Genomic DNA, 27,391 nt, shown 5'->3' on the forward strand with positions numbered 1-27,391 from the left:
ATGGAACCAGATCTGTCAGGTGTTTTGTTTGTTTGTTTTTAATGGTAATGGGGATTGAAACCAGAGCCTTGTGAATCCTAGGCAAGCACTCTACCAACTGAGCTATATCCCCAACCCCTCGTCAGGTGTTTTGATTGTCTGTTTGTTTTGAGAGAAGGATCTCCTATGGCTAGGTGGTCCTCCTGCCTCAGCCTCCCCAGTTGCTGGGATTACAGGTGTGCCCCAACAAGCCCGGCTTACTTTTTTTTTTTTAATTTGTTCTAATTATATACATGACAGCAGAATGCACTTTGATTCATTGTATACAAATGGAGCACCATTTTTCACTTTTCTAGTTGCACACCCTGTGTGCAATCATACATGTACCTAGGGTAATGACGTCTGTCTCGTTCCACCATCTTTCCTACTCCCATGCCCCTCCCCCCCCAATCCAAAATTCCTCCATTCATTCCATGCCCCACCTCCGGGCTTAATTTTCTTTCTTTTTTTTTTTTTTTTTAAAGTTTCTTTTTTTTTTTTAATATTTATTTTTCAGTTTTCGGCGGACACAACATCTTTGTTTGTATGTGGTGCTGAGTATCGAACCTGGGCCGCACGCATGCCAGGTGAGCGCGCTACCGCTTGAGCCACATCCCCAGCCCGGGCTTAATTTTCAATAAAATGAATAACACAAATAAAATAATCACTTAGTGGGTAGACAAAATTTACACGCAATAAATACAATTCTGAAAGAAAATAAGCTGTTGGGATTTCACATAGAGATAACCTACCCTGGTTCTTGGGAAGTATTTCAGGACTACTTGTTCTCTATTTTTGTCTTTGCAGGGAGAATTCATCATTGAGTGATAAGTTAACTTCTATAAGAGATTCTCATTCTACTCCAATCACCATCTGGCCGGGGAGCTGCATGTGGAGGTGAGATATGAGGACTGCAACTGGCCTTTGAGTCACCTGACCCACCCTAGGAGCTAAAGCCTTCATGTCTCAGCACCAGCATGAAGGAGAGGTCTCAAGTCCTTCCCATGCATACTGTGGCCTCGGGATGAAGCAGTTGCTAGAAATAAATATGCAGAAACTGAATATCTGGGGGACTCAAACCTCAGTGAATAAGAAGAGGTTTTTTTTTTGTTTTTTTTTTTGTTTTTTTTTTTTTTTAAGAGAGAGTGAGAGAGGAGAGAGAGAGAGAGAGAATTTTTTTAATATTTATTTTTTAGTTCTCGGCGGACACAACATCTTTGTTGGTATGTGGTGCTGAGGATCGAACCCGGGCCGCACGCATGCCAGGCGAGCTCGCTACCGCTTGAGCCACATCCCCAGCCCTAAGAAGAGTTTAAAACAGCCCAATGCCATATCCTATCAAACTGACCAAGATTTGTCTAATGACTACACATGGGCATGGATGGAGGGAACATTGAAGCCAAAAAGCTGGAGGACCTAGCAGAAGCCGAAAGAGGCAGAGCTTTGTCAAACATCACTTTTATACAAAAAGAAGAGGCCAGTAATGGGCCTTAGGGGATCACTTCCCATTGCTCTAAAGAGGGGAACCAGACTGGAGGTGGGCAGAGAAGTGGAAGGCAGCGTAGCAATCTGAGAAGGCTATTTCAGTGCCTGGGATGATGAGAATGGATGAGTAGAGGGATGTTACAGAGAGAGGTCTGACAGGTTTGGTGACTGTGTATATCCTGAGAGGAAGAATTGGGGGGGGGGCAGGGTGGGGGTGGTACCTGTATCAGCTAGGATTCCATCCGCACAGCAGAACTCTAGGGGTCATGGAATAAAGGATTTATTTTTAAAATCAGACCATATATGTTTGGTGGGGAAAACTGGGCTATTGAATATCTGGAAAGAATGCTTGGAGGATCAGAGAACTCCTTAATCCAGTCAGGCTGAAAAGCCAGGGGTGTCTAGCTTCTGCTAGGACCAGGAAGGAGTGGCTAACGGTGAAATCTAGAGGAAGAGTTTGCCTCTGTGGGTCCACAGGCAGTTGCTGGCTGATAGGCCTGGGGTGCTGTTGATTAGCAACGTCTGCAGTTTGGAGGAAAAGCCAGAGGCAGGGTAATGGGGAGCAGAGGACAAGCTGAAACCTTCCAGACACTACTGTATCTATGAGTAAACGCATAAGACGATGACAGCATTCAGATATGATGTCCCCAAAATCTCATATGGATTCTTTCCTTGAAGGATTCTAACCTGGAACCACAGAGAAAGAGGGATTCCTGGGAAACATAATTTCCAGCTAACACAGGTGATGATAGAAGGTTCTGGAGGAAGTGAGAGCATGGTAGCAAGCTCCTTTTTTTTTTAATTTTTTTTTTTATTTTTGTGGAGCTAGCGATTGAACACAGGGCCTTGTGCATGTGAGGTAAGCACTCTACCAACTGAGCTATATCCCTAGTCCTCCTTTTCTTTTTTCTTTCTTTCTTTCTTTCTTTATTTTGGTGTCAGGGATTAAACTCAATATAAACTAACCACTGAGCCACATCCCATCCTTTTTTGTTATATATATATATATATATATATATATATATATATATATATATATATATATATATATTTGATTTTGAGACAGGGTCTTGCTTAGTTGCTTAGAGCCTCACTAAGTTGCTGAGGCTGGCTTCCAGCTGGCAATGTTCCTGCCTCAGCCTCCCAAGTTGCTGGGATACAGTGTGCACCACTATGCCTAGCATGAGACAGTACATTTAATGAACGCTCCTTCCTTTAGAAGTTCCAAAGGCAAGTTTGTAAGTATAATTTGTGATCTATTGCTTCACCGTCCTTCTGAATCACAAAGTGAGCTGTGACTGAGGTTCCAGTGATGCAGTAAACATTCCACACTGGAAGCTCTAACATCAGATCAGGAAAGCCACCTCTATGGACGGTACCACCATCTTCACTACCTCTGCCTCAGGAATCGCCACCAATTTTATCTCCACCACCTCCATCACTATTCAAGTTGAAGAAACAGAGGCTCCACAAAGCGGGGAAAAATAAGGGCAAAGAGAGAACAATTCCACAGGCAAATAGAAATAAAAATGGATCTGGATATGGAAATTAATAGTGTGTTAAGGTATTTAATTTTTTTGTTGTTGGATAACAAATGTAGTTAATGAATAATTACATGCACAGTATTTTTTTTTCTTTCTTCTTCTTCTTTTTTTTTTTTTTTGGTACCAGGGATTGAACCTTGGGGCCCTTAACCACTGAGCCACATCCCCAGCCCTTTTGACTTTTTTTTTATTTTGAGACAGGGTCTTGTCAAATTGCCAAGCCTAGTCTCAAACTTGCAATCCTCCTGCCTCAGCCTCCTGAGTTACTAGGATTATAGATATGTGTTATTACACATAGCTCTACTCTGTGCTCTTAATCGGTCACCTTTTTATTTTATTTTATTTGTACTAGGGATTTAACCTAGAGGCACTTTGTCACTGACCTATATCCCCAGCCCTTTTTAAGACAGGGTCTCACTAGTCTCACTGAGATGTTTAGGGCCTCAGTGAGTAGCTGAGAGTAACTTCAAACTTGTGACCCTCATATCTGGCTTCCCAGTTGCTAGGATTACAGGTATGTGCCACTGCACCTGCATATTTATTTTAATATTTAAAAATATTCTTATTTTATTATTATTTTGAGAGAGAGAGAGAGAGAGAGAATTTTAATATTTATTTTTTAGTTTTTTCGGCGGACACAACATCTTTGTTTGTATGTGGTGCTGAGGATCGAACCGGGCTGAACGCATGCCAGGCGAGCGCGCTACCGCTTGAGCCACATCCCCAGCCCAAAATATTCTTATTTTAATTGACCAGCTATATTTATAATTAATTTATTACAGGTTGTGTATCCCTAAATCCAAAACTCTGAAATCTGAAATATTCCAAAATCCAAAGCTTTCTGAGCACCATGATGATACAGAAAATTCAACACCATGAAACTGTTTCATGCACAAAATTATTGTATATAAAATTACCTTTGGGCTACATGTATAAGGTGTGTATGAAACACAAATGAGTTTTTAATTTAGATTTGGGTCTCATCTCCAGGATATTTCATTATGTACAGAAAAACATACAAAATCTGAAAAAATTCAAAACCCAGAACATCCTCTGGTCTCAAATATTTCAGATAAGGGCCACTCAACCTGTGTCTTGAATGTCTGAGTGAATGAATGGACATGGAGTGACAAATTAGGTTCTATGAATGGCTTCACGTTTGTGAGGGCCATATCAAAGTTGTCCCCTACATATAGAAAAAGGAAGTTGGAGCCAAGTGTAGTGGCACACGCCTATAATCCCAGTGGCTCATGAGGCTGAGGCAGGAGGATGGCAAGTTCAAAGCCAGCCTCAGCAAAAAGGAGGCCCTTAGCAACTCAGTGAGACCCTGTCTCTAAATAAAATACAAAATAGGGCTGGGGATGTGACTCAGTGGTGGAGTGCCCCTGAGTTCAATCCCTGGTATCTTCCACCCGCCCCCACACCCAAAAAAAAAGTAAAGAAAAAGGAAGTTCTGACATCCAAGAGTAATTACCAAGCAAATCAATATTATGGTGCTTTGTGCATTGTCCCAAATGTCATTTATACCTTGTAAAAATGTCATTCTTTCCAGGAATTACCAAGAAATAGCAATCACAAAGCTGATATACATTTTGGTCAAAAAAGCTTAAAAGAAAGTGATAGAACTGTCCTCCCTACTTCTCTGTGTGCCTGCCCATTTCTTTTCCGGGTCTTCTTTCTCCTTTTGTCCGATAACTAGTAATTCCTTTAGATTTGCCTTGAACTCCTTGCTGATATCTCTTTCTTTCTTACTTTTTGGTACTGGGGATTGAACTGAGGGATGCTTCACCACTGAGATATAGCCCCAGCCTTTTTTTTTTTTTTGAGAGAGAATTTTTTAATATTTATTTTTTTTAGTTTTCGGAGGACACAACATCTTTATTTTATTTTTATGTGTACTGAGTATCGAACCCAGCGCCCCGCGCATGTCAGGTAAGCACGCTACTGTGTGAGCCACAGCCCCAGCCCCCCAGCCTTTTTTTATTTTGAGACTGGGTCTTCCTAATTGTTGAGACTGACCTCCTGCTTGGGTCTGGGAAGCTGCTGGGATCACAGTAGTTGCAACACCAAAGGGTGTCTCTCTCTCTTTCTCTCTCTCTTTTTTGAAAAGTCCTAAGTGCATCCTCAGTTTTTCTTAACTTTATAATCATATCTAGATTTGTAGGCCATTTTATTTCTTCAGCTAATTTTGAGAAAACAAAACGAAATACTCTGTAGTACTAATGCAATCTATAATCTAGCTGACTTCAAGTGTAATAAATATAGCTACCTTTAACACTTGGAAATTGAAATTGAGCATATGCACAAAATGACTGTGAGTACATTCTTTTTTCCTTCCTTTTTTTTTTTTTTTTTTTTAAGTGCCAAGATTGAACCCAGGGTTGCTTAACCACTGAGCTGTATTCTCCAGCCTCCCTTTTTTTAAAATATCTTTATTTATTTATTTTTATGTAGTGCTAAAGTGAGCGCTTTACCACAAAGCCACAATCCCAGCCCCTCATAGCTCTTTTTAAGACAGGGTCAGCCAGCATGGTGGCACATGCCTGGAATCCTAGCAGCTCTGGAGGCTGAGGCAGGAGGATGGCAAGTTCAAAGCCAGCCTCAGCAAAAAGAAAGGTGATAAGCAACTCAGTGAGACCCTGTTTCTAAATAAAATACAAAAAAAAAAAAAAAAAAAGGGCTGCAGATGTGACTCAGTTGTCAAGTGCTCTGAGTTCAATCCCCAGTACCCCCCCCAAAAAAAAAAAAAAAAAAAGACAGGGTCTCACTAAGTTGCTGGGGCTGACTTTGAACTCTCAATCTTTTTGCCTCAGCTTCCTGGAATTACTGGCATATGCCACTGCACTCAGTTTAACTGAATTATTTTAGGTCACTTTTTCAGGGTTTATAATGCTATTCCCAGGTAGAAGAGTCCGTGGTTGGGAGCAAAAATAGGGCTCTGACCTCCACTGCATATGACTTGTTTAAGACTCTTATTAATGACCTGGATTAGCACATGGAAGCACTGTGATCTTTTCCCCTAGTCTCAAAGGAAGGACGAACGCCTTATTCATTTGGGAATCTTAGCACCTTCCATAGTAGCTGATTGAAGTAATTGGATGCTAATCAAATTTGTTGATGAGACTGAAGTATGGATGACATTAGCTCAGCAAGGTTGCTCACACCTGTAATCCCAGCAGCTCAGGAGGCTGAGGCTGGAGGATTGCAAATCCAAAGCAACTTAGTGAGTCTCAAAATCAAAAATATAACAGTTTCTGGGGATGTGACTCAAAGCTTAAGTGTCCCTAGATTCGATTCCTAGTTAAAAAAAAAAAAAAACTATATATATAATATAGTATATGGATATATATATATGGCATTGATTTAAAAATTAATATGTAATATGATATGAACATTGGCTTTAAAATAGGGTGTGGGTGGTGGTATAGTGGTTAAGCGCCCCTGGGTTCAATCCCAGGTACACACACACCAAAAAAAATTCTGGGTATGTAGCTCAGAGACCAAATGTTCCTAGGATTAATTCCTCATATCACTAGATAAATAAGTAAAGTGGATGGTGACACAGATAAAACAAGAATAAAAAATTGTTGATAACAGTTAAAGCAGGTGATGGTCATAGAGGGATTTATTTTATTCTTCTCTCTACTCTTGGAGTTATTTATTTATTTATTTATTTGTACTGGAAATTGAACTAGGGATACTCTTATCAGTGAGCTGCATCCATAGCATTTATTTTGAGACAGAATCTCATTAAGTTGCCCAGGTTGGTTTCCAATTTGGGATCCTCTGCCTCAGACTCTGTAGTACCTATGATTATAGGCATGGGGACCACAATCAGCTACTTTTTGGGTAGTTGAAAAACATTTTCTCCAGGTTCAGTGGCACATGCAATTTAGCCAGACCCTATCTCAACAGGAATAAAAAGGACTGGAAATATAGCTCAGTGTTAACCTAGTGTCCCTAGGTTCAATCCCTAGTACCACAAAACAAAAATAAAAACTTCATTTCATTGAAATTCCCCAAAATTTGTTGTTGAAGCAAAGCTAAGAAGTCTTGCTAATTTGGAAGCATTGTAGAGACATTTATTTATTTATTCATTCTTTTGTTTTTGGTCTGATTCTGTGGATAAAACCCAAGACATGGTAGGCACGGAGCTTCATCCCCAACCCTTTTTTAATAATACCATTTTGAGAAAAGTTCTTGCTAAATTGCTTAGACTGGTCTCGAATCCTCCTTCCTTAGCCTTCTGAGTAGCTGGGATTATAGGTGTGCATCACCATACCTGGTTTACCTGGATGTTCTTAGAGGATCTAGGTATTAGTGTGGTAGACACCCCCAAATCCCATATAGAACACAAATGTTAAATATACCTGTAGCAAAGACACTTTACATATTAATTGAAGATGAACTAGTTTTCAAAAGTCACATTTCATAAACATTTAAAATCGTTGTTTATTTTTTTCAGAGTTTAAATTATTTCATAACCTAAACCTTTGTTATTGTTTTCAGGTTTTTTATTTTTTTATTTTCCACAGGTACTTGGAAAGATCTGAGGCCCTAGAAGTTGTCTATAAAATGAATAAAAATGGCCCATGTGCTGAGCACTGTTTTAGATATTCTGATAGGAAGGAGTATAAGGTGTTGCCGGTCATGGTGGTGCACACCTATAATCCCAGCAGCTCCGGAGGTTGAGGCAGGGAGATCATAGGTTCGAACCCAGCCTCAGCCATTTAGCGAGCCTGTAAGCAACCATCTGAGACCCTGTAAAAAATAAAAATGGTGGGAGATGTGGCTTAGCGGTTAAGCAACTTCTGGGTTCAGTCCTGAGTATATGTATGATCCAGCAGATCCACCTCTTTCCCTTTTTGGTACTAGAGAGGTGCTTTACTGCTGAACTATGTCCCCAGAACTTTTAATTTTTTTTTTCTTTGAGACAAGTTCTCACTAATTTGCTGAGAGTCTCACTCCTTTGCTGAAGCTGACTTCAAACTTGTGATCCTTTGCCTAAATTTTCCAAATCACCTGTTTTCTCTCCTGCTCTCAACTCATACCTCTTCACTGTAGTTTTTTTTTAAAAAAATCCATTTTTACTATCATTCCTTTTATTAGTCTACTTGATTTTGGTTAGGTTTTTGTTTTTGTTTTAGTTTTTCAGTACTGAGGATAGAACTCAGGAACTCTACATTCTTTTATTTCTCCTTTTTTTTTTTTTTTGTAAGAGAGTCTTACTACACTGTCCATACTGACCTGCATATTTCCATCTTCCTGCCTCAGCCTCCCCAGTAGCGGGGAGGACAGGCATGCTCCACTACAACTGGCTTGAAGAGTTTCAAGAATTTCATTGCATTTTCCTAGATTGTATATATGTTTCTTCTTGTTTGCAGAGTGTTTTGGAAAACAAGAAAATGGAATGAAAAAACATCGACATTTGAATCGGATAATGTTTCCATCCCACGCAGAAAAAAGCAATTTAAGAAGGCCAAACTTTTGAAATCTAAAAAACAGAGCGAAGAGCTTCAGGAAGCTAAACAAGAGATCACATTCCCCTGTTCCTTATGCAAGCAGGAAATTGTCACGACTGGCATTTTCTTCCACAAGAAGCAACATGCAGTTCTGGCTACATTGGATTTCCCATGGATGGGTGGTAGGAAACCCCCATTTTCAGTCCTGGATGCTCAGAGACAATTTATAATTTCCCAACTATTGTCATCTTTTGAGTTCAATGAAAAAATCCTACAGAACATTAATAATGCTTTTGAACTACTTGAGAAAAGAAAAATCCCATTATACTATAATATTATTGATTACATTGATGGGAGTTCCATGTCTTCTCAACATATACCTCACCTATTAATTAAAGGTGTAGCCATCTGCGGAGACAGAAATGCTGCATGGAAAGTAGACATGAATGATAAATTCACTGTCATGAATAATTTTGGCAATAAACCCAATGTGTGTTTTTTTGGTTTGTTTGACGGACACCACGGTGCCGCAGCAGCAGACTTGGCATCAGCAGAGCTCCCGATTTTACTTCTCCATCAACTTTCCAAATTTGATCCTTCCTACCAAATGACGACTGAACAGCAAGAAATCATCAATTCCTTCCACACTGTGTTTAGAGAAGAATACACGGCAATAGAAGACCTCTTCTCCTCCATATACAAAAAGCCAAGAGCATTGAAGTATGAGTACGAGGACACACACAAAGCATTTGCAAAAGCGTTTTGGAGAATGGATAGGCTTTTACGTCTTGGAAGGAATGAAGTTTCCAGGGTCCGATGGAGTGGCTGTTCTGCAGTTACTTGTATATTGGAAGGCAGCATTAAAAATCCTCATGTTAATAAGAATTGGAAAGGAACCAATAACTGGGATGGATTATCAAAGAACAACCCTTCCCAGATGATGCCACAAATAATTTCAGGAGTATTACACATTGCAAATGCTGGTATGTATATCTTATAGCAATAGATAAAACCTTAACATTTTTGATTCCCGGCAGTAAAATTCATGCTCCCAGAATATTAATATTATTATTTAGTTACTTATTATGCCTAGAATCACACTGATCATTTTAAGAAATAATAACCAAGCTGGGTGTGGTGGTAAATGCCTATAATCCTAGTGACTTGGAAGTCTGAGGGAGGAGGATCCCAACTTTGAGGCCAGCCTCAGAAACTTAGTGTAGCCCTAAGCAACCTGGTTAGATCCCATCTCAAATTTTTTAAATTGATTTTGTTATTTTTTTTTAAATACACGACAACAGTGGAATGCATTACAATCCCTATTACACATATAAAGCACAATTTTTCATATCTTTCTATATAAAGTATGTTCATATCAATTTATGCCATTATGCATGTACTTTTTTTGCATTACAATTCTTAATACACATATATACCACAATTTTTCATATCTCTGTTTGTATATAAGGTGTATTGACACCCAATTCAAGTCTTCATACATGTACTTTGTATAATGATGACCATCACATTCCACCATCCTTCCTAATCCCCTTCCCCCTTCCTTTCCCTCCCACCCCTCTTCCCTATCTAGAATTAATCTAATCCTCCCATGCTCTCCCTCCCTACCCCACTATGAGTCACCCCCCTTATATCAGAGAAAACATTTGGCATTTTTTTGGGGGGGGGAATTGGCTGACTTCACTTAGCATTATCTTCTCCAATGCCATCCATTTACCTGCAAATGCCATGATTTCCCATCTCAAATTCAAAAAATAAAAATAAAAAGTGCTAGGGATTCTGGGCACGGTGGTGCACACCTGTAATCCCAGCAGTCTGGGAGGCTGAGACAAGAGGATCTCGAGTTCAAAGCTAGCCTCAGCAACTTTGAGGTGTTAAGCAACTCAGTGAGACCCCTCTCTCTAAATAAAATACAAAATAGGGCTGGGGATATGGCTCAGAGGTTGAGTGCCCCTGAGTTCAATTCTCCATATCCAAAAAGAAAAAGTGCTGGAGATGTACTCAGTGGTAAAACACCCCTGTTCAATCCCCAATTAAAAATAAAAAATAAAAAAAATAAAAAAAGAATAACCCCAGAAAACTAGTTGTAAATATTTTTCCAAGAAAAAGCCCTCATAATCCAATAATTTCACTTCTAAACCTTGTTGTTGTTTTTTTTAAAGGTTCTAAACATTGTTGCATTGCCTGTGAGCTTCTGGGGGAAACTTCCAGATCCAAACCATAACAACTTAGATCCAAACAAACAAAAAAACACTGTACACATTTACTTTGTTCATAACAATAGAAAGTTGTTTAATTATTCTTAGTGTGGTTGCTCAAAATGGTCAATTATTCTGATAATTAATACAAAAATTAATAGACCCTCCTCATGCTCAGGGGCCAGGGAACACTAGTTTAATCTCAGAAAGATTAACAGTTCATACTGCAATTCTATATGTGTGCATGTGTGCATTCTCTCTCTCTCTTTTCCGATACTGGGGATTAAACTCAGCGGTGCTTTACTACTGAGATACATTTCCAAACCTTTTATGGTTTTTTTTTTTTTTTTTTTTTTTTTTGAGACAGAGTCTCCCTAAATTACTGAAGTTCTCAATAAGTTGCTGACTCTGGCCTTGAACTTGTCATGCTCCTGTCTTAGAAGTCCCAGGTGACTGGGATTATAGGCATGTACCTATATGTATCCAGCTTGCATTCTTTGATATTTATGTTTAGGAAGTAATTCTTCTGACCTTTAAAGTTTTTATTTATTTATTTATCGGTACTGGGGATTTGAACCCAGAGGAGTTTTGACGCTTTTTATCTTGAGACAGAATCTTTACTAAATGAGACTGACCTTGAATTGTGATCCTCCTGCTTTTAGCCTTCCATTACTGTTGAGATCACAGGTGTGTTCCCCTGTGCCCCTCTGACCTTTAGTTCTTAAAATCTTAGCTTAGGAGTTTGCCAAAATGGAAAATCCAGAGGTAAAGAGTCTTAGAAAAATTAACCTGAGTTTCATGAATTGCTTTGATAATAGTGTTCCATGGCCCTTTCCGTACAAAAAATTATAATTTGTGTTAGTGTCTGCTTACTGAATACTGGATACAGAGCAATTTTTTTTCTCATTTAGTCTTACAAAAATACAAATATCTAATTATATCTTGGTGTCACTAACTCAGTATTTCAGATGAGAAATGGAAACTCAGAAAGGTCAGATGATTTGTTCCAGGTTTCAGAGGTAATGAGGACTGGACCTGGAAATCCTTTCATGATGTCATGCTCTACCTCTCAAGGAGTTTGCCTCAGAGATCACTAGGCTGGGCCCCAGTGCATGGTTTTGGGGCAGACACAGCATTTCAAGGGCCACATAGTTACAAAATCCATTGCAAGGCCAAGGCCCGTGACAGTTAGCTATTTCTAATACAGCTCTACTTCACAGCCCCAATTTTGGAGGACTCCAGATTAACCAATATCAAGAAACCAAGTGCAATGCCAAGTGCCTCAGAGTCTTTGTCATTTTTGTGTCTACATTGAGGTTCCAAACAACTTTACAACAGGCCTACTTCAAGGATTGATGTTTTTCAGATTTCAGGCCAACCTAGGAACTGACCCCGTATTTTGTGAATTTTGACATTTATTAGAAAATATCATTTGACACAGGATTCTTATAAATTAAATGAGAAATGATGAAATATTCAATATCCAATAACTAGACATAATTTTAAATGTCTTGTATACCATGATTCATTATTTCTAGACTCTTTTCTATTTGGTCAGGTCAAATATTTGTTTGCATTTAATTTTCAGGTAATTCTGTTAAATTATTTCATTTAGACAGCCTGCTTTTTTTTTTTTTTTTTTTGGTACTAGGGATTAAACCCAGAGGTGCTTTGCCACTAAGCTTACTAAATTACATCCCCAGTCCGTTTTATTTTTTACTTTGAGACAGGGTCTCACTAAGTTGCCAAATCGGGTCTTGAACTTGCGATCCTGCCTCTGCCTCCACAGTGGATGGGAGTAATGGTGTGTGCCACCATGTCTGTTTTTATCTTCACAGAAATTTAGTTTTCAAAATGACTGAAAAGTATCTAGAATGCTTTCTTACAGGAGCACTTTTTGTGGCAAAAATCATGACTGTATTGCGAATGCATTTTTTTTTTTCACATTATGTCTGTCTATTAAAATGTAGCTGGGCATGGTGGTGTATGCCTGTAATCTCAGTGATGTGGGAGGCTGAGGCAAGAGGATCGCAACTTTGAGGCCAGCCCCAGAAACCTAGCAAGGCCCTAAGCAACTTTTTCATTTTTGCAGTGCTGGGGATTGAACCCAGAGCCTTGCACATGCTAGGCAAGTGCTCTACTTCTGAGTTATAAAACTGTGGTTATTCCCCACTGCCACTGGACCCAGAGGGAGGCACTTAACCACTGAGTAACATTCCCAGACATTTAATTTTTTTTTTTTTTTTTTTTTTACTTTGAGACAGGTCTGGCTAATTTGGTGAAGCGGGGGGGGGGGGGGGGGGGGGGGGGGGGGGGGCTCAAATTTGCAATCCTTCTGCTTCATCCGCCTGTGTTACTAGGCTCATAGGCATGTACCACCATATCCAGGTACATTTTGTATTTTGTAAAATAATTAGCCAGATGTAGAGGTGCACATTGTAATTCCAGTGACTCATGAGGCTGAGGTAAGGAAGGATCACAAAATTGAGGCCAGTCTCAGAAATACAGGAAGAACCTCTGTCAAAAAACAAAACAGAACAAAAAAGCCCAAAGAAAGAAACAAGAAACAGATATAATTAGAGCAAGAAAATTTATTCTCTTGTTTGAAATTCATAAAATATAAAATTCCTAAAAAAATTAGGTTTGTGTATAGCTCTAGAATTTAAAAAAATATATTTACCTTATAATAAAACATGAGTGTAGGGCTAGGGTTGTGGCTCAGTGGTAGAGCGCTCGCCTCGCACATGTGGGACCCCGGGTTTGATCCTCAGCACCACGTTAAAAAAAAATAAATAAGTAAAATAAAGGTATTGTGTCCAACCACAACTAAAAAATAAATATTAAAAAAATGTGAGTATAATGATGAAACCGTTGAATAAATGTTGAATTTGTGCATGTGTAAAAAATTCCAAAATAACATTCTTAATTTTTTTCTTATCATTCCCATTTTTATTGTATTTTATAATTTCTCTTGGGGCTGGGGATATGGCTCAAGCGGTAGCGCGCTCGCCTGGCATGCGTGCGGCCCGGGTTCGATCCTCAGCACCACATACCAACAAAGATGTTGTGTCTGCCGAGAACTAAAAAAATAAATATTAAAAATTCTCTCTCTCTCTCTCTCTCTCCTCTCTCACTCTCTCTTTAAAAAAAATAATAATTTCTCTTGATGATTTTTATTTCCTTTTAGTCCTCAAAGGATTAAAACACTAACCTAACTAAATATATATGTATATGTTTTTGTGTATGTATATCACAATTAAACTTTTTCCTAGCATCAAAAACTCCACGAATTTTACATCTCCCCCCATCTCCACCCCCAGTTCTGAGGATTGAGCCAAGTGCTTCACACATGCCAGGCAAGTATTCTAACACTGAACAACCTCCCCAGCCTTTTCAAGTTTTCTTTTAAGGCAGGGTCTGGATAAATTGCCCAGGCTGGCTTTGAATTTGAGATGTTCCAGTCTCAGTCTCCCCAATAACTGGGATTACAGTTGTCTGTCACTCTGATTTTAGATATCTTATTGGGCATAAGGTGACATCTCATTGTAATTTTGATTTCCATTTCCCTGATGATATTGGGTATCAAGTGCTTATTAGCCATTTGAATATCCACAAAAATGCTATTCAAATCTTTTTTTTTTTTTTGATGATGATATGGTGGATTAAACACTCAGGGCACTCTATCAGAACTACATCCTCCCTCCTTTTTCATTTTTTATTTTGAGATAGGATCTCTCTAAATTGTTGAGGCTGGCCTTGAATTTGAGATCTTCTTGTCTCAGCCTCCTGAGTAGCTGGGATGACAGGTGTGGGCCTTCTTGTCTTCATAGAATAAGTCCTGCTTAATCAAGGCCTATAATTTTTTACATATTGTTGGAGTGGTTTGCTACTATTTTGTGAAGGAGTTTTTCATCTATGTATCTAGGTTAAGGATTTTATCCATCCATCTATAGATATATAGATATCTAAATCTATATCTATATATTTTCTGGTTCTGGGGATTAAACCCAGGGCATGGTACACTCTAGGCAAGTGCTCTGTCACCCCAGTCCCTCTTTTTATTGATATTCTCTATTTGGTGGACCATCATGCTTTCCTTTTGTAGCCATACCTTCCTTTAGCTCTTTATCTGATAAAATCCAATGTTTGGGCTTCCTCCATTCTTATTATTTCATTTCCCTGCCTTTGAATGAGCTATACTTTTGTTTCTTTGTCTTATAATTTTTGTTTTTTTAAAATTGGATATTTTAAGAAACAGATTGTTCTCCCCTCCCGGGGTTTGTAGTTGCTGCTGCTCTTAAGTGACTTTCCTGAACTGTCAAATCTCCATGCTTGTGTGTAGCCATAATGGCGGTGCTTGGTCAGCTTAGGAGTCAGCTAATATTTAGGCTGAGATTCCCTTCAATGCCTCCCTTGAACCAATACATCTTGCAGTCATTGTTGGGACTGAGAGGGTCTGTGTTTTGTTGGGTCTATCTTTAATAAAATGGCAGGCACTTTAAGACTTTGTATTAGCTTTCACTTCCTCTTTGGGTGGGTGAAGCCTTAAGGTCAATCAGTCATGAGAATTCAGGTCCTGTGCATGTGTAAAGGCTGAATATGTGCATGTTCTATTTTCTCAGAAATGCACTGCGCTTTATAAAACCATGGCTTGCTCAGTTACTGAGGCTGGTCTTGAGCTTGTGATCCTCCTGACTCAGACTTCTGAGTAACTGGGGTTACAGAGGTGCACCATGAGCCCAGTAGTTCTGGCAATTTTTAAAGTAAGCCTCCTCTTAAGTCTAAATGCTTTCACTGCCAAATGCTTTCAGGCAGCTGTGATTTTAAATAATTGCTGCTGTTTGTTTTTGACAAACACCTTGGGAATAGAGTTGTTTGCACAGAGTAAATGCTGAGTCAGGTCAAATAATGACAAGATCTCACAATGGAGCTTTTTTTTTTTTTTTTTTTTTTTTCAGAGTTTCAAGTCAGTTCAAATAGTGACAATTCTTTGGGGATTTTGATTTAAAGGGAAGTCCAAAGCTATCCTATCTTCTGCAGAGAGCTAGGTTGTTCAGTTTCACAGCAACCATCATTATGAGGTTGCTGCTTTTTAATACCACTGCAGAATGAGGGCCGAGAGCCCTTTGAAGCAGGTCAAGTTTAAAGGCTAAAAATCCCATTGCTCTCACCACCTGTAGTTGTTTCTCTTGGAAAATGTATTTCAGATTTTTGCAAGATGTAGGTTAATTTCTAGAAAGTTGATTTCCACGATCTTTTCCAGCGTTCTTTCTCATTGCTTTTGCTGAAAAGGTTTTTACGTGTTTACCCTGCCTGATCCACTACGTTAATTTTTTTTCAAAAAGATTTGGGTGCCCTTTTCACCTTTTGTCACAGATGCAACCTTGACTCATCATATACCAGTATTGATCATTTTTTAATTTTTTTAAAATTTTGCAGTTCTGGGAATTGAGCCCATGGGTTCTCTCCCATTGAAATACATTCCCAGCTCTTTTCATTTTATTTTTTTTATTTTTTGAGACAGGGTCTTGCTACATTGCCCAGGCTGGCCTCAAACTTGGAAACCTTCTGCTTTAGCTTCCCTAGTTCCTGGAATTGCAGGTGTGCATCACTGTGCTGGCTAATGACCACTTTTACTTTATTTCAAGCCCTATAGTTACCCCAGAACACTTTAATTCTATTCACTCCCTCCTTACCTATATTTTGCTGTATATTTTAATTTCATAAGAAAATCCTTACAGCGTGGTAGAGATAAAGTTCAGTGGTAGAGTTCTTGTGTAGCATGTGCCAGGACCTAGATTTGATCTGATGCCGAGCACCAAAAACAAAACAAAATAAACAAACAAACAAACAAAAAAACACCACAAAAAAAAAAAAAAAAAAACAGCCTGACGCAGTGATGCACACGTGTAATCCCAGCAGCTTGGGAGGCTGAGGTGGGAGGATCAGGAATTCAAAGCCAGCTTCAGCAACTTAGCCAGGCACTAAGCAACTCATTGAGAGCCCGTCTCTAAATAAAACACAAAAAAGGACTGGGGGTGGCTCAGTAGTTAAGTGCCTTTGAGTTCAATCCCTGGTACTAAAGAAAACAACAAAACAAAACACAACAACCACAAGACATTATTATTGGCTTATGCATTTTTAAAATCTAATTATTTTTCCAAATTTTTAGTATTGTTCACAAACTTTCTTTTTTCATCTGTAATGTTTTCTCTTCTGTCTGAAGTATATCCACTAGAATTTCTATTAGGGTTCATTGGTGGCAAATATAGACTTTTGTTGTTGTTTTTCTACTTAGTTATACATGACAGCAGAATGCATTGTAATTCATTGTACACAAATAGAGCAAAACATTTCAATTCTCGGGTTGTACATGATATATAGTCACACCATTTGTGAAATCATATATGTACCTAGAGTAATAATGTCCGTCTCATTTCACCATCTTTCCTGCCCCATGCCCCCTCCCCCAAATACAGACTTTGTGTGATATTCTTTTTTTTTTTTTTAAGGTTTTTGTTATTCTTTTTTAAAAATATTTGTTTATTTATACATAGGCACAATATCTTTATTTTCTTTTTTTATTTTTATGTGGTACTGAGGATCGAACCCAGGGTCTCACACGTGCCAGGTGAACGCTCTACCACTGAGCCATAACCCCAGCCTGTTTCTTTTTCTTGAAAGATATTTTTGTTGAGTAAAAATTCTAGTTTGGCAGGTTGTTTTCTCTTAGCATTTCAAAGAAATTATTCCCCCCTTCTGTTTTCTATTGTTGCTGATAAAAAGCCGTCTGTTGAAGGTAATCTTTTTTTTTTTTTTTCCTGCTTTAAATATATTTTGGTCTTTGATGGGGCCTAATTTCACTAAGATTATTTATAAGTAGATTTTTTTTTTTAAAGAGAGAGTGAGAGAGGAGAGAGAGAGAGAGAGAGAGAGAGAGAGAGAGAGAGAGAATTTTTAATATTTATTTTTTAGTTCTCGGCGGACACAACATCTTTGTTGGTATGTGGTGCTGAGGATCGAACCCGGGCCGCACGCATGCCAGGCGAGCGCGCTACCGCTTGAGCCACATCCCCAGCACCAGATTTTTAAAAAATTGTAAATGTGGGATATTTTGGCTTCTTGTCTTTGTGAATTGACATCTAATGCTGTCTTTTCAAATTTTGCCTCTGTTCCATTTTTTCCATTCTGAAGCTATAATTAAGCTTATATTAGAATGTCTTTCTCTATCACTAATGTCATTTCTGAGACATTACTGAGCTCAACTAATTTTTCTGTTTTTGCGTGGTAGTTTGAACAATTTCTCTCTATTCGTAAATTCAAGCACTTCCATTTTCCTAATATTTTAGTTGATTTTTTTTACTGTTTTTTTTTTTTTTTTGTTTTGTTTTCGGTTCTTTTTTTCTTAAATAACCTTGGTTATTCTTATGATTACTCGTTTCTTTCATATGTATAAATTTTTTATTCTTCTTTCTGAAATAGGATTACTAAGTTGTCTAGACCTGAGCTCAAGTGATCCTTCTGTAGATTCCCAAGTAGCTGAGACTACAGGTGTGCCCCACACGCCCAGCCCCTCTCTCTTCATATATATATGTGTATGTGTGTATACGTATACAAATATACATATATATAAATACTTTTTTTTTTTTTGTAACAGGGATTGAACGCAGGGGCATTTATCCCTGAGCCACATCCTCAGTTCCTTTCAAAAATTATTTTATTTAGAGATAGGTTCTTCTTAAATTACTTAGGGCCTCATCAAGTTGTTGAGGCTGGCTTTTTGAAGTCACAATTCTCCTGGCTCAGCCTCCTGAGTTTCTGGGATTACAGGGTGAGCCACCACACTTCCAAAAAATTTAAAAAAAAAAAAATTAACATTTAATGTTTAGTTGTAGGTGGACACAATACCTTTATTTTTATGTGGTGCCAAGGATCAAACCCAGTGTCTCACGCATTCTAGGCAAGCGCTTTATCTCTGAGCCACAACCCTAACTCCTTCCATATATTTTTAAATTGGTCTTATTCTTAAACACATTCACTTAATATTTTCTGTCTGCTAATTCTAGTGTTCAGTATCTTTGTATCTGTTTCTGCTATGTGATTTCTGCTAGCTTTTTGTTCTGGTGTTTGATTTCACTTTTGTTGTTGTTGTTGGTATTATGGATTTAACCAAGAACTCAGGGGCAATTTACCACTGAGTACATCCCCAGGCTTTTTTATTTTTTGAGATAGGGCCTCTTTTTTAAGTTGATGAGGCTGGCTTTATACTTGATATCTTCCTGCCTCAGCCTCCCCAACTACTGGGATTACAGGTGTGAACCACCTTGCCTGGCCTGTTAGAAAATTCTATTTTCCTAAAAACTCATTTAATTACAATCATAGTCACAGAATATACATTATGATTTACATTTTTAATTTATTGAGACTTGTTTTATGACTCAGAGTATGGTCTATCTTGTTAAATGTTTTGTGTGTACCTCCTATGATTGAGTGATTTTTAAATATCAATTAGGCCAAGTCCTTGGCATTATTTTTCAAGTCCTCAGTGTTCTTACTGATTTTATTTTATGCATTGACTTCACAGTCTATCCGTTATTAAAAGAGTTCAACTGAAACTGACTATAATTGTTGATTTTGCTTTCAGAATTTTGAGGAACTATTAGATATATGTTTAGGAATGCTAATGTTTGCTTGTTCAATAGGTCTTTTTTTTTTTTTTTTTTGGTACTGGGGATTGAACTCAGGGGCACTCGACCACTAAGCCACATCCCCAGCCCTATTTTGTATTTTATTTAGAGACAGGGTCTCACTGAGATGCTTAGCGCCTCACTGTTGCTGAGGCTGTGTCTCTTCCTTTTAATTGGGTGTTTATTCTATTTATATTCAATATGATTGTTAGTATGGTAAAATATGTTCCATCTAGTCTTTAATCCTTTTTTTTTTTTTTTTTGGCTGAACTGGGGATGGAACCCAGGGTTCTGCACGTACTAGGCACAGTGTACCAATAATCTACATCCGCAGTCCTTTTTATCCTGTTCTTGAGACAGAGCTTCCTCAAATTGGCCAGGCTACCTTCTATTTTGCAATTATAGGTATGTGCCTCAGCACTTCGCTTACTGGCTTCTTTAGAATTAGTTTATTATTGTATTAAATCTCGACATATTATTAGCTGTATTTTTTTGTGTGTGTGTGCTGGGGTGCCCCACATCCCCAGTCTGACAGTCCTTCCATCTTGCAGTGGGGATTGGACAGGGTGGCGCCTTACCGCTGAGCTACATCCCAGTCCATTTTGTTTTTTTCTTTTGAGACAGGGTCTCACCTCATTGTCAAATTTGGTATTGAACTTGCGATCCTGTCTCCATCTCCATCTATAACCCACAGTCGATGGGGTTATAGGTGTGTGCCACCATATTCTTTATTTTAAGACAGGGTCTCACTAAATTGCTGAGATTACAGGCATGCGCCACTCTACAGCCAGCTATAACTCTGACACTTAATAGTTTTGCGTTTTATACATCTTCCAATATTGATTTTAACTTTTTTAAAGTTGTACATGGACACAATATCTTCATTTATTTTTATGTGGTGCTGAGGATCAAACCCAGTGCCTCATGTGTGCTAGGCAAGTGCTCTACCACTGAGTTACAACCCAGCCCTTGTATTATACATCTTCAATTTCTCCAATCTACATTTAAGTGATATTATAGCACTTTGTAGATAGAATAAAATTCTTATTATAGTACACTTTTGTTTATTCCCTCCTAGACTTATATATATATATATATATATATATATATGTGTAGTACATATTCTCTATCACTTTTCCTGTTAAACATTCAATTATCTTTTACATATTTTTCAATTAAAATGATACGTATACAAGTAATATGGGTTTTGGGATGATGAGACTTTATTTGTACCTCTGCTTTTAAAAGAAATATTCATTTGGTATATTGTTTTTAACTTTTTAAAAGTTGTACATGGACATAACTCCAGGTTGACAGATTTTTCCTTTCAGTATGTTAAAAATATTACTTCACTGTCTTCTTGCTTGCATTGCTGTCACCACTTTCTGTGTTCCTCTGTACATAATATGGTTTCCCCCTTGTGGCTGGTTTAAAGATTTTCTTTGATTTTAAGCAATTTATGATGTATGCCAATTATTTTCTCCTCATTTCTCTCCCTAAAGCACACAAATTTTGTACTTGAGGCTACTTGAAATTGTCCCTGGATCATTAATGCTCTTTGATTTTGAAACTTTTTTCTCTCTATGCTTTGTTTTGTAGTTTCTATTGCTATATTTTCAATTTCACTAACTTTTTCTTCAGTAACGTCTAATCTGCCATTAATCACATCTTGTGTGTTTTTCATTTTAGACATTGTTGTTTTCATCTCCAGAGCTCACCCTGGAGTATACTAGACTCCTTTTTTCCTTACAAAAGTTGGAGATAACCCAGTGATTTTAGAAAGCAGTTACATTATTGCCTTCTGCATAAGAAACACTCTGAAGCCCCCCATTGTGGCATATGCTTGTTATCCAATTGAGGCAGAGGTAGCAAGATTAAGTCTGGAACGAATATGGGCAAATTAGTAAGACTGTTTTAAAATAAAGAAATAAAAAGGGCTGAGGATATAGTTTAGTGGAAGAGTGCCCCTGGGTTCAATCCCCAGTACTGCCATCACCACTACAAAAACAAACAAACAAAAAAACATTTGACTATACATTTTACCTTAAAAAGACATCATCACAAAGCAGCTCTTTTCAATTTTTTTAGTTGTAGATGGACACAATATCTTGATTTTATTTATTTTTATGTGGTGCTAAGGATCAAAGGCAAGTGCTCCACCACCGAGCCACAACCCCAGCCCACAAAGCAGTTCTTTTTTTTTTTTTTTTGGTGCTGAGGATTGAACCCAGGACCTTGCACATGCAAGGAAAGCACCCTACCAACTGAGCTATATCCCCAGCCTCACAAAGCAGCTCTTTTTAACCCCAAATTATTGTCCCCAAATATGTTGTTGTTTTTCCAGTGATGGTTATATTTTTGTTCTGGCAACATATTCTGAAAAGCACAGTATCTCCAATTCTCAAAAGCTAGAAACTTTACATTAGGAATTTGAACTCTTTAGGTTCAGATTAAATTTTTTTGTGCAATGACTGAGTGAGGTGGCACAAGCCTGTACTCCTAAACTACTTGGGAGAATGTGGTAGGAGTTCAAGGCCACTCTGAGCAATAGTGAGACCTTATCTCAAAGTAAAACAGGTTGGGGATATAACAGTAGAGTGCTTGCCTTTTACGTGTGAGGTCCTGGGTTCAACCCTTACTGTTTCCTTCTCCACAAAAAAAATAGAACTTGTGAAATAGTTTTTAATCACACAGTTCACCACTTGGTTAGGCATTCATATTTTCCCTAAACAGATGGTACAGGAACATTTCTTCCTTTATTTTATTTTTTTTGTAGTAGGGATTGAACCCACAGGTGCTTTACCAATAAGCTGCACCTTCACTTTTTTTTTTTTTAGACAGGGTCTCACTAAATTGCTTAGGGTTTTGCTAAATTGCTGAGGCAGGCAAGCCTCAAACTCCTTCTGCCTCAGCTTCTCAAATCACTGGGATTACAGGCATGAATCACTGAGAGAGCAGACAGTGCATAAGGCTAAAATTTATCAAACTCTCAGAGACAAAACTAAAACCAAATTAGCTGTTTATCAGTTGGGGGTAGTGGCAGAAGGTTCGCCAAACTTGAGACCAGCATTGACAATTCAGTAAGACCCTGTCTCAAAAAATAAAAGGGCTGAGGATGTGGCTTATTGGTAAGTGTCCCTGGGTTCAATCAAAAGTTATTGACCATATTACCATTTTAAGTTCATATTCATACTAAAATTGTGTTGTTTTCATGGTGCTGGGGACTGAACCCAGGGGTGCTCTGCCTCTGAGCTACGTCCCCAATCCTTTTTGTTTCAAGACAGGGTCTTGCTAAATTGCCTAGACTGGTTTAAACTCGAAATTGTTGGCCAGGGAAGATTGCACACGCCTGTAATCCCAGCAGGCTGGGAAGGCTGAGGTAGGAGGATTGTGAGTTCAAAGTCAGCCTCAGCAAAAGCGAGGAGCTAGGCAACTCAGTGAGACCCTGTCTCTAAATAAATTATTTAAAAAAAAAAAATAGGGCTGGGGATGTGGCTCAGTGCCCCTAAGTTTAATCCCTGGTACCAAAAACAACAAAAAAGCTTGCAATCCTCCTGTCTCAGCCTCCTAGGAGCTGGGATTATTTATAGGCATCTGCCACTGCACATGGCTGTACTGAATTCTTTTTTTTTTTTTTTTTTGTTCTAAAAATTCTTTTTTTTTTTTTTAAAAGAGAGAGTGAGAGAGGAGAGAGAGAGAGAGAGAGAGAATTTTATTTTTAACATTTATTTTTTAGTTCTCGTCGGACACAACATCTTTGTTGGTATGTGGTGCTGAGGATCGAACCCGGCCGCACGCATGCCAGGCGAGCGCGCTACCGCTTGAGCCACATCCCCAGCCCTGTACTGAATTCTTTTCAAGTCAAGTCAAATGGCAGGGAAATGTGTTCTTTCTTTTTACTGAGTGAACTTTGGCTTGCCACATGCAAGTGAACACTTAGGAAGTGAATGGTCTTGACTATTTTGAACCAGATTCTGTCCCATTTTCATAGCACTATTCACATTAAACACACATTTTTTTTTCTAACATTAAAGAGGTACTGAATCATACATCCTAATGTTCTATTTAATCAGCCAGTATGTTGAGTACCATTTCCATGATGCTTTGCTGATTAACACTAATAATTTACAACTTACCAAAAGTCAAGAATTATTTTACCAATTTACCTTGTGCAAAACATAACTAGAATGATCAGCATTAAAGACAAATACAAAACGTTAATAACCAAACTATACAGAAATGAGAAGCCTATTTTTAGAACTATCATTTACATACCTCTCATGTTTCCAAAATATATTTCATATATATATATATATAATCATCTTTTTAAAAAATTCTCGGGCCGGGGATGTGGCTCAAGCGGTAGCGCGCTTGCCTGGCATGCGTGCAGCCCCGTTCGATCCTCAGCACCACATACCAACAAAGATGTTGTGTCCGCCGAGAACTAAAAAATAAATATTGAAAATTCTCTCTCTCCCCCCTCTCTCACTCTTTAAAAAAAAAAAAAAAATTCTCATTTTTTTGGTATCAGGGATTGAAACCAGGGGTGCTTAACCACTGAGCCACATCCCCAGCCCTTTGTTGTTTTATTTAGAGACAGAGTCTCACAGTGTTGCTTATGGCCTAGCGCTAAATTGCTGAGACTGGTTTGAAACACAATCTTCCTGCCTCAGCCTCCCAAGCAAGCTGCTGGGATTACAGGTGTGCATGCACAGCTACCTTTTGATCCCAATCCACACACACAGATATCAACATTTCACATTATGTAAATAGGCCAATGTTATTAATGTATACCCTACACTAATACTCCATCAAGTTACGCTTTCTGTCCCATCACTTGCATGAACCAGTTTTTTTCCTTTTTTTTTTTTTTCCTTCAGTACCCATGGCCTCACACATGCTAGGCAAAGCACTCTAACTGCATTTCCAGATCTTCTAAGCCTTAATTCTTTTACCTAAATAAAATGGATGGCTTAAGTCAAGCTCATGGTGCACTACTTTTATCCCAGCTATATAGGAGGCTGAAGCAGGAGGATTGAAAATCCAAGGTCAACCTGGGCAACTTAGTGAGTCCTAGCCTCAAAATAAAAATTTAAGAGGGCTGAATATGTTACTCAGTGCTAAAAAACTTGCCTAGCATGAGTTGAGGCCCTGGGTTTAATCAAGCACCACAGAAGAGTGTTTAGAAATGAACCTCTGTAAGCGACAAAATTCTGATCCTAGGTATAGCATTGTATTTAAAAATCAGAATATTCTATCTAAAGTAAATTTGGCATCCTAATCTAGGAAATTTGAATTCTAAGGATATAATATTCAAATATGACTAACCCCATCTCAGAACAATTTTTTATAAATCATGACTCTGTACCAAGAACAATTACATCCCTAAGAACTCAATATTTTTTTCTAAGAAACAAAACTGACTTTTAAAGAAACTACAGTTTTAGTAATATTATCATCCTTTAATCTGTTTAGAGCATGTTTAGACTTTAAGATTGCAATGAAGCACACACATGAATTCATTTGAAGTATGAACAAACTACCATCAAACTTTTTAACATTTCAGTTTTCAAATGAAGGGTTTAATTTCAATGTTGTGGGTGCCTGTTATCCATTTAATACATTAATGATACATATTTTTTGCACACATTGAAGGAACTTAGTAAGACTGAAATTAATAGTGGTATGAAAAAGTTAGAATGCCACTGTACGTTCAGATTTTAACTTCAACCAGTTACACAACTGTCAGACTCTATTCTTAAAAAAAAAAATCAAAGGTGTTTTTAATTAAAGAAGCATTTATTTAAACATTTAAAAAATAAAACCCGGTTGCATGAAACATATGTTGATTATTAAAAAGTTCAACTCGACTCTAAAATAAATATTTGGAAGCTGTTTCATAAAAAAAACTTTGATTTAGGAATTATTTTTAATTATCGGTGGTTTTAGTTATTTTAATACCAAATCCAGAATTTTAAAAAGTAAAACTTTTAAGTTTCTCAGTTTGAAACCTAACTTATCATAAATCATTCAGTATACATGTTTAAAAAAATATTTTTACATGGCCTGCTTTCTGTTTAGCATTGAAATCACAGAATTAGTAAAGCTAACAGTATACTTTGACACAACTGGTTATTAAATCTGTAGGACAAAATTTTTTGTATTTTTAAATTATCTTTTAGGTAATGTACAAGCAGTCTTATGCAGAAATGGGAAAGGTTTTTGCCTAACCAAAGAACATACTACTCGAAACATCAAAGAAAGAAGAAGAGTACTACAGACTGGAGCAGTAATCAGTTCAAATGAACCGTATGGGCTCCTAGAAGGGCAAATAAAAACCACAAGAGGACTTGGATTTCATGGAAATCTCAAACTGAAAAAATCCATTATCCCAGCACCTCAAACTATTTCTATTCCTATGGATGACTTATGTCAATTCCTTATCTTAGCTACTAATGGACTCTGGGAAGTTTTGGATAAAAAGGAAGTCACTGCAATGGTAATAACAATGTTTCATATGTATAAAGAAACATACACCTCAATCACACAGTTAGAAGCTCTACCATCTACAGGGCCTCCGCTTCTTCCAAACAGTGACAAAAGTAATAATGAATTTGAAAGTGATATCCACATATTGTTTCAGTGTGAATCTGAATCTGAAGAATATGTGCCAACCACAAATTCAAAAAACTCGTCTGACTATAGTTTAGATGACCCGAAAAATGAAGAATTATCTTCACCAACAACAACTAGTCATGAGAATGAAATTGAAAGTGTAGATGATGAGCAAACAAGTATAAAAAAATTAGGCACTAAAAATTTCTATGAAGGTGCAGCTGAGTATATTAGCCATAAACTTGTAAATGCTGCTTTAGAGGCTGGATCTAGAGACAACATTACAGTTATGGTAATATTTCTCAGTGGAAGTGAATATCACTTGCTGCCATAAAATATAAAGTTCTAATTATCCAGAGAACCAAAATATAATGCCACAAAGCAATTCGTTTATGAAGCAGATGTTAGGATGATACATCAATACCATGTAAATAATTTTAAGAAAGTAGTAAATATAAAAGTAGATTTTAGGTTACATAATATAATTTACATATGTTCACCATTTTATGCCAAAAAAGAGAAAAACCAGTACTTGCTTTTTATACCACTTTATTCCAACCTGAGCACCTCAATATAAAACTAAACACTGGTGAACTGTTTTCCTTACTAATTCTGAATTACTGTAAAATGTACAAGTTCTGCTAGCAGTTCAACACTTAAATAGATTAAATCATCTCTGACACATGGTAGATTTCATATAATGAAAAGACCTAAAATAATTAGTGCAATATACTGAACTGATCAAAATAAAATGGACTTTCAAAAACAAGGCTGCAAGATTGTTACTAACAATGCAATATTTATGTTACAAATTACAGGTACATTGTTTATTATGGTTCTAGTTATGAGGAACAACTGAAGCCCCTTCCTTTCAAAGGAGGAAGAAATAATTAGCGGTTTTAGTAACTGTACATTTTGTATACTTTAAGCAATTCTTAAATATTACAGAAAAATAATAAACATATGGAGACAATGCAGTACCCTATTTACAGTACAGATGGAAATCAAATTTAAAGTAATCAAGTTTGAATGTACATAATTGTTAGTGCACTGACTATATTTATGTCCAAAGGGAACAAAAGCCCCTTCCCTATCCCCAAACAAGACCTATATAATGGCCAGCAGTGATTAAATATAAATCACAGACACCTGGTTTGTTTCATTTTTGTTGAAGAGCTCACATGAAGAGAACACTATTTATTAAATTGCATTTATCTGTTTTTATACTCTTAAAACAAAATGGGGCTACATTTGCTTTTTTACCCCATTTAAAAAAATAACGGGACTGGCTATAATTTTGATGCCACTAATTTCCTTTTTCTTCCTAAAGATGTGGGACGGTATTCTTATGGTTAATTTATTAT

At 37.5% G+C, this 27,391-nt stretch overlaps 1 protein-coding gene across 1 annotated transcript; it reads left to right on the forward strand.

Annotated features, from left to right (window-relative positions):
* Positions 1 to 374: 374 nt before the first annotated feature.
* PP2D1 (protein phosphatase 2C like domain containing 1) lies at positions 375 to 27,341 on the forward strand (the record flags this gene model as incomplete). The annotated part of the gene is made up of 4 exons (XM_081283229.1): positions 375 to 379; positions 826 to 915; positions 8,432 to 9,492; positions 25,595 to 27,341. 4 exons carry the CDS (start codon positions 375 to 377, stop codon positions 26,359 to 26,361), a joined length of 1,923 nt encoding a protein of 640 aa, XP_081139355.1. The 3' UTR covers positions 26,362 to 27,341.
* Positions 27,342 to 27,391: the final 50 nt, after the last annotated feature.

Source organism: Spermophilus citellus (genome assembly GCF_964194105.1).
Source record: "Spermophilus citellus genome assembly, chromosome: 3".
NCBI lineage: Eukaryota > Metazoa > Chordata > Mammalia > Rodentia > Sciuridae > Spermophilus > Spermophilus citellus.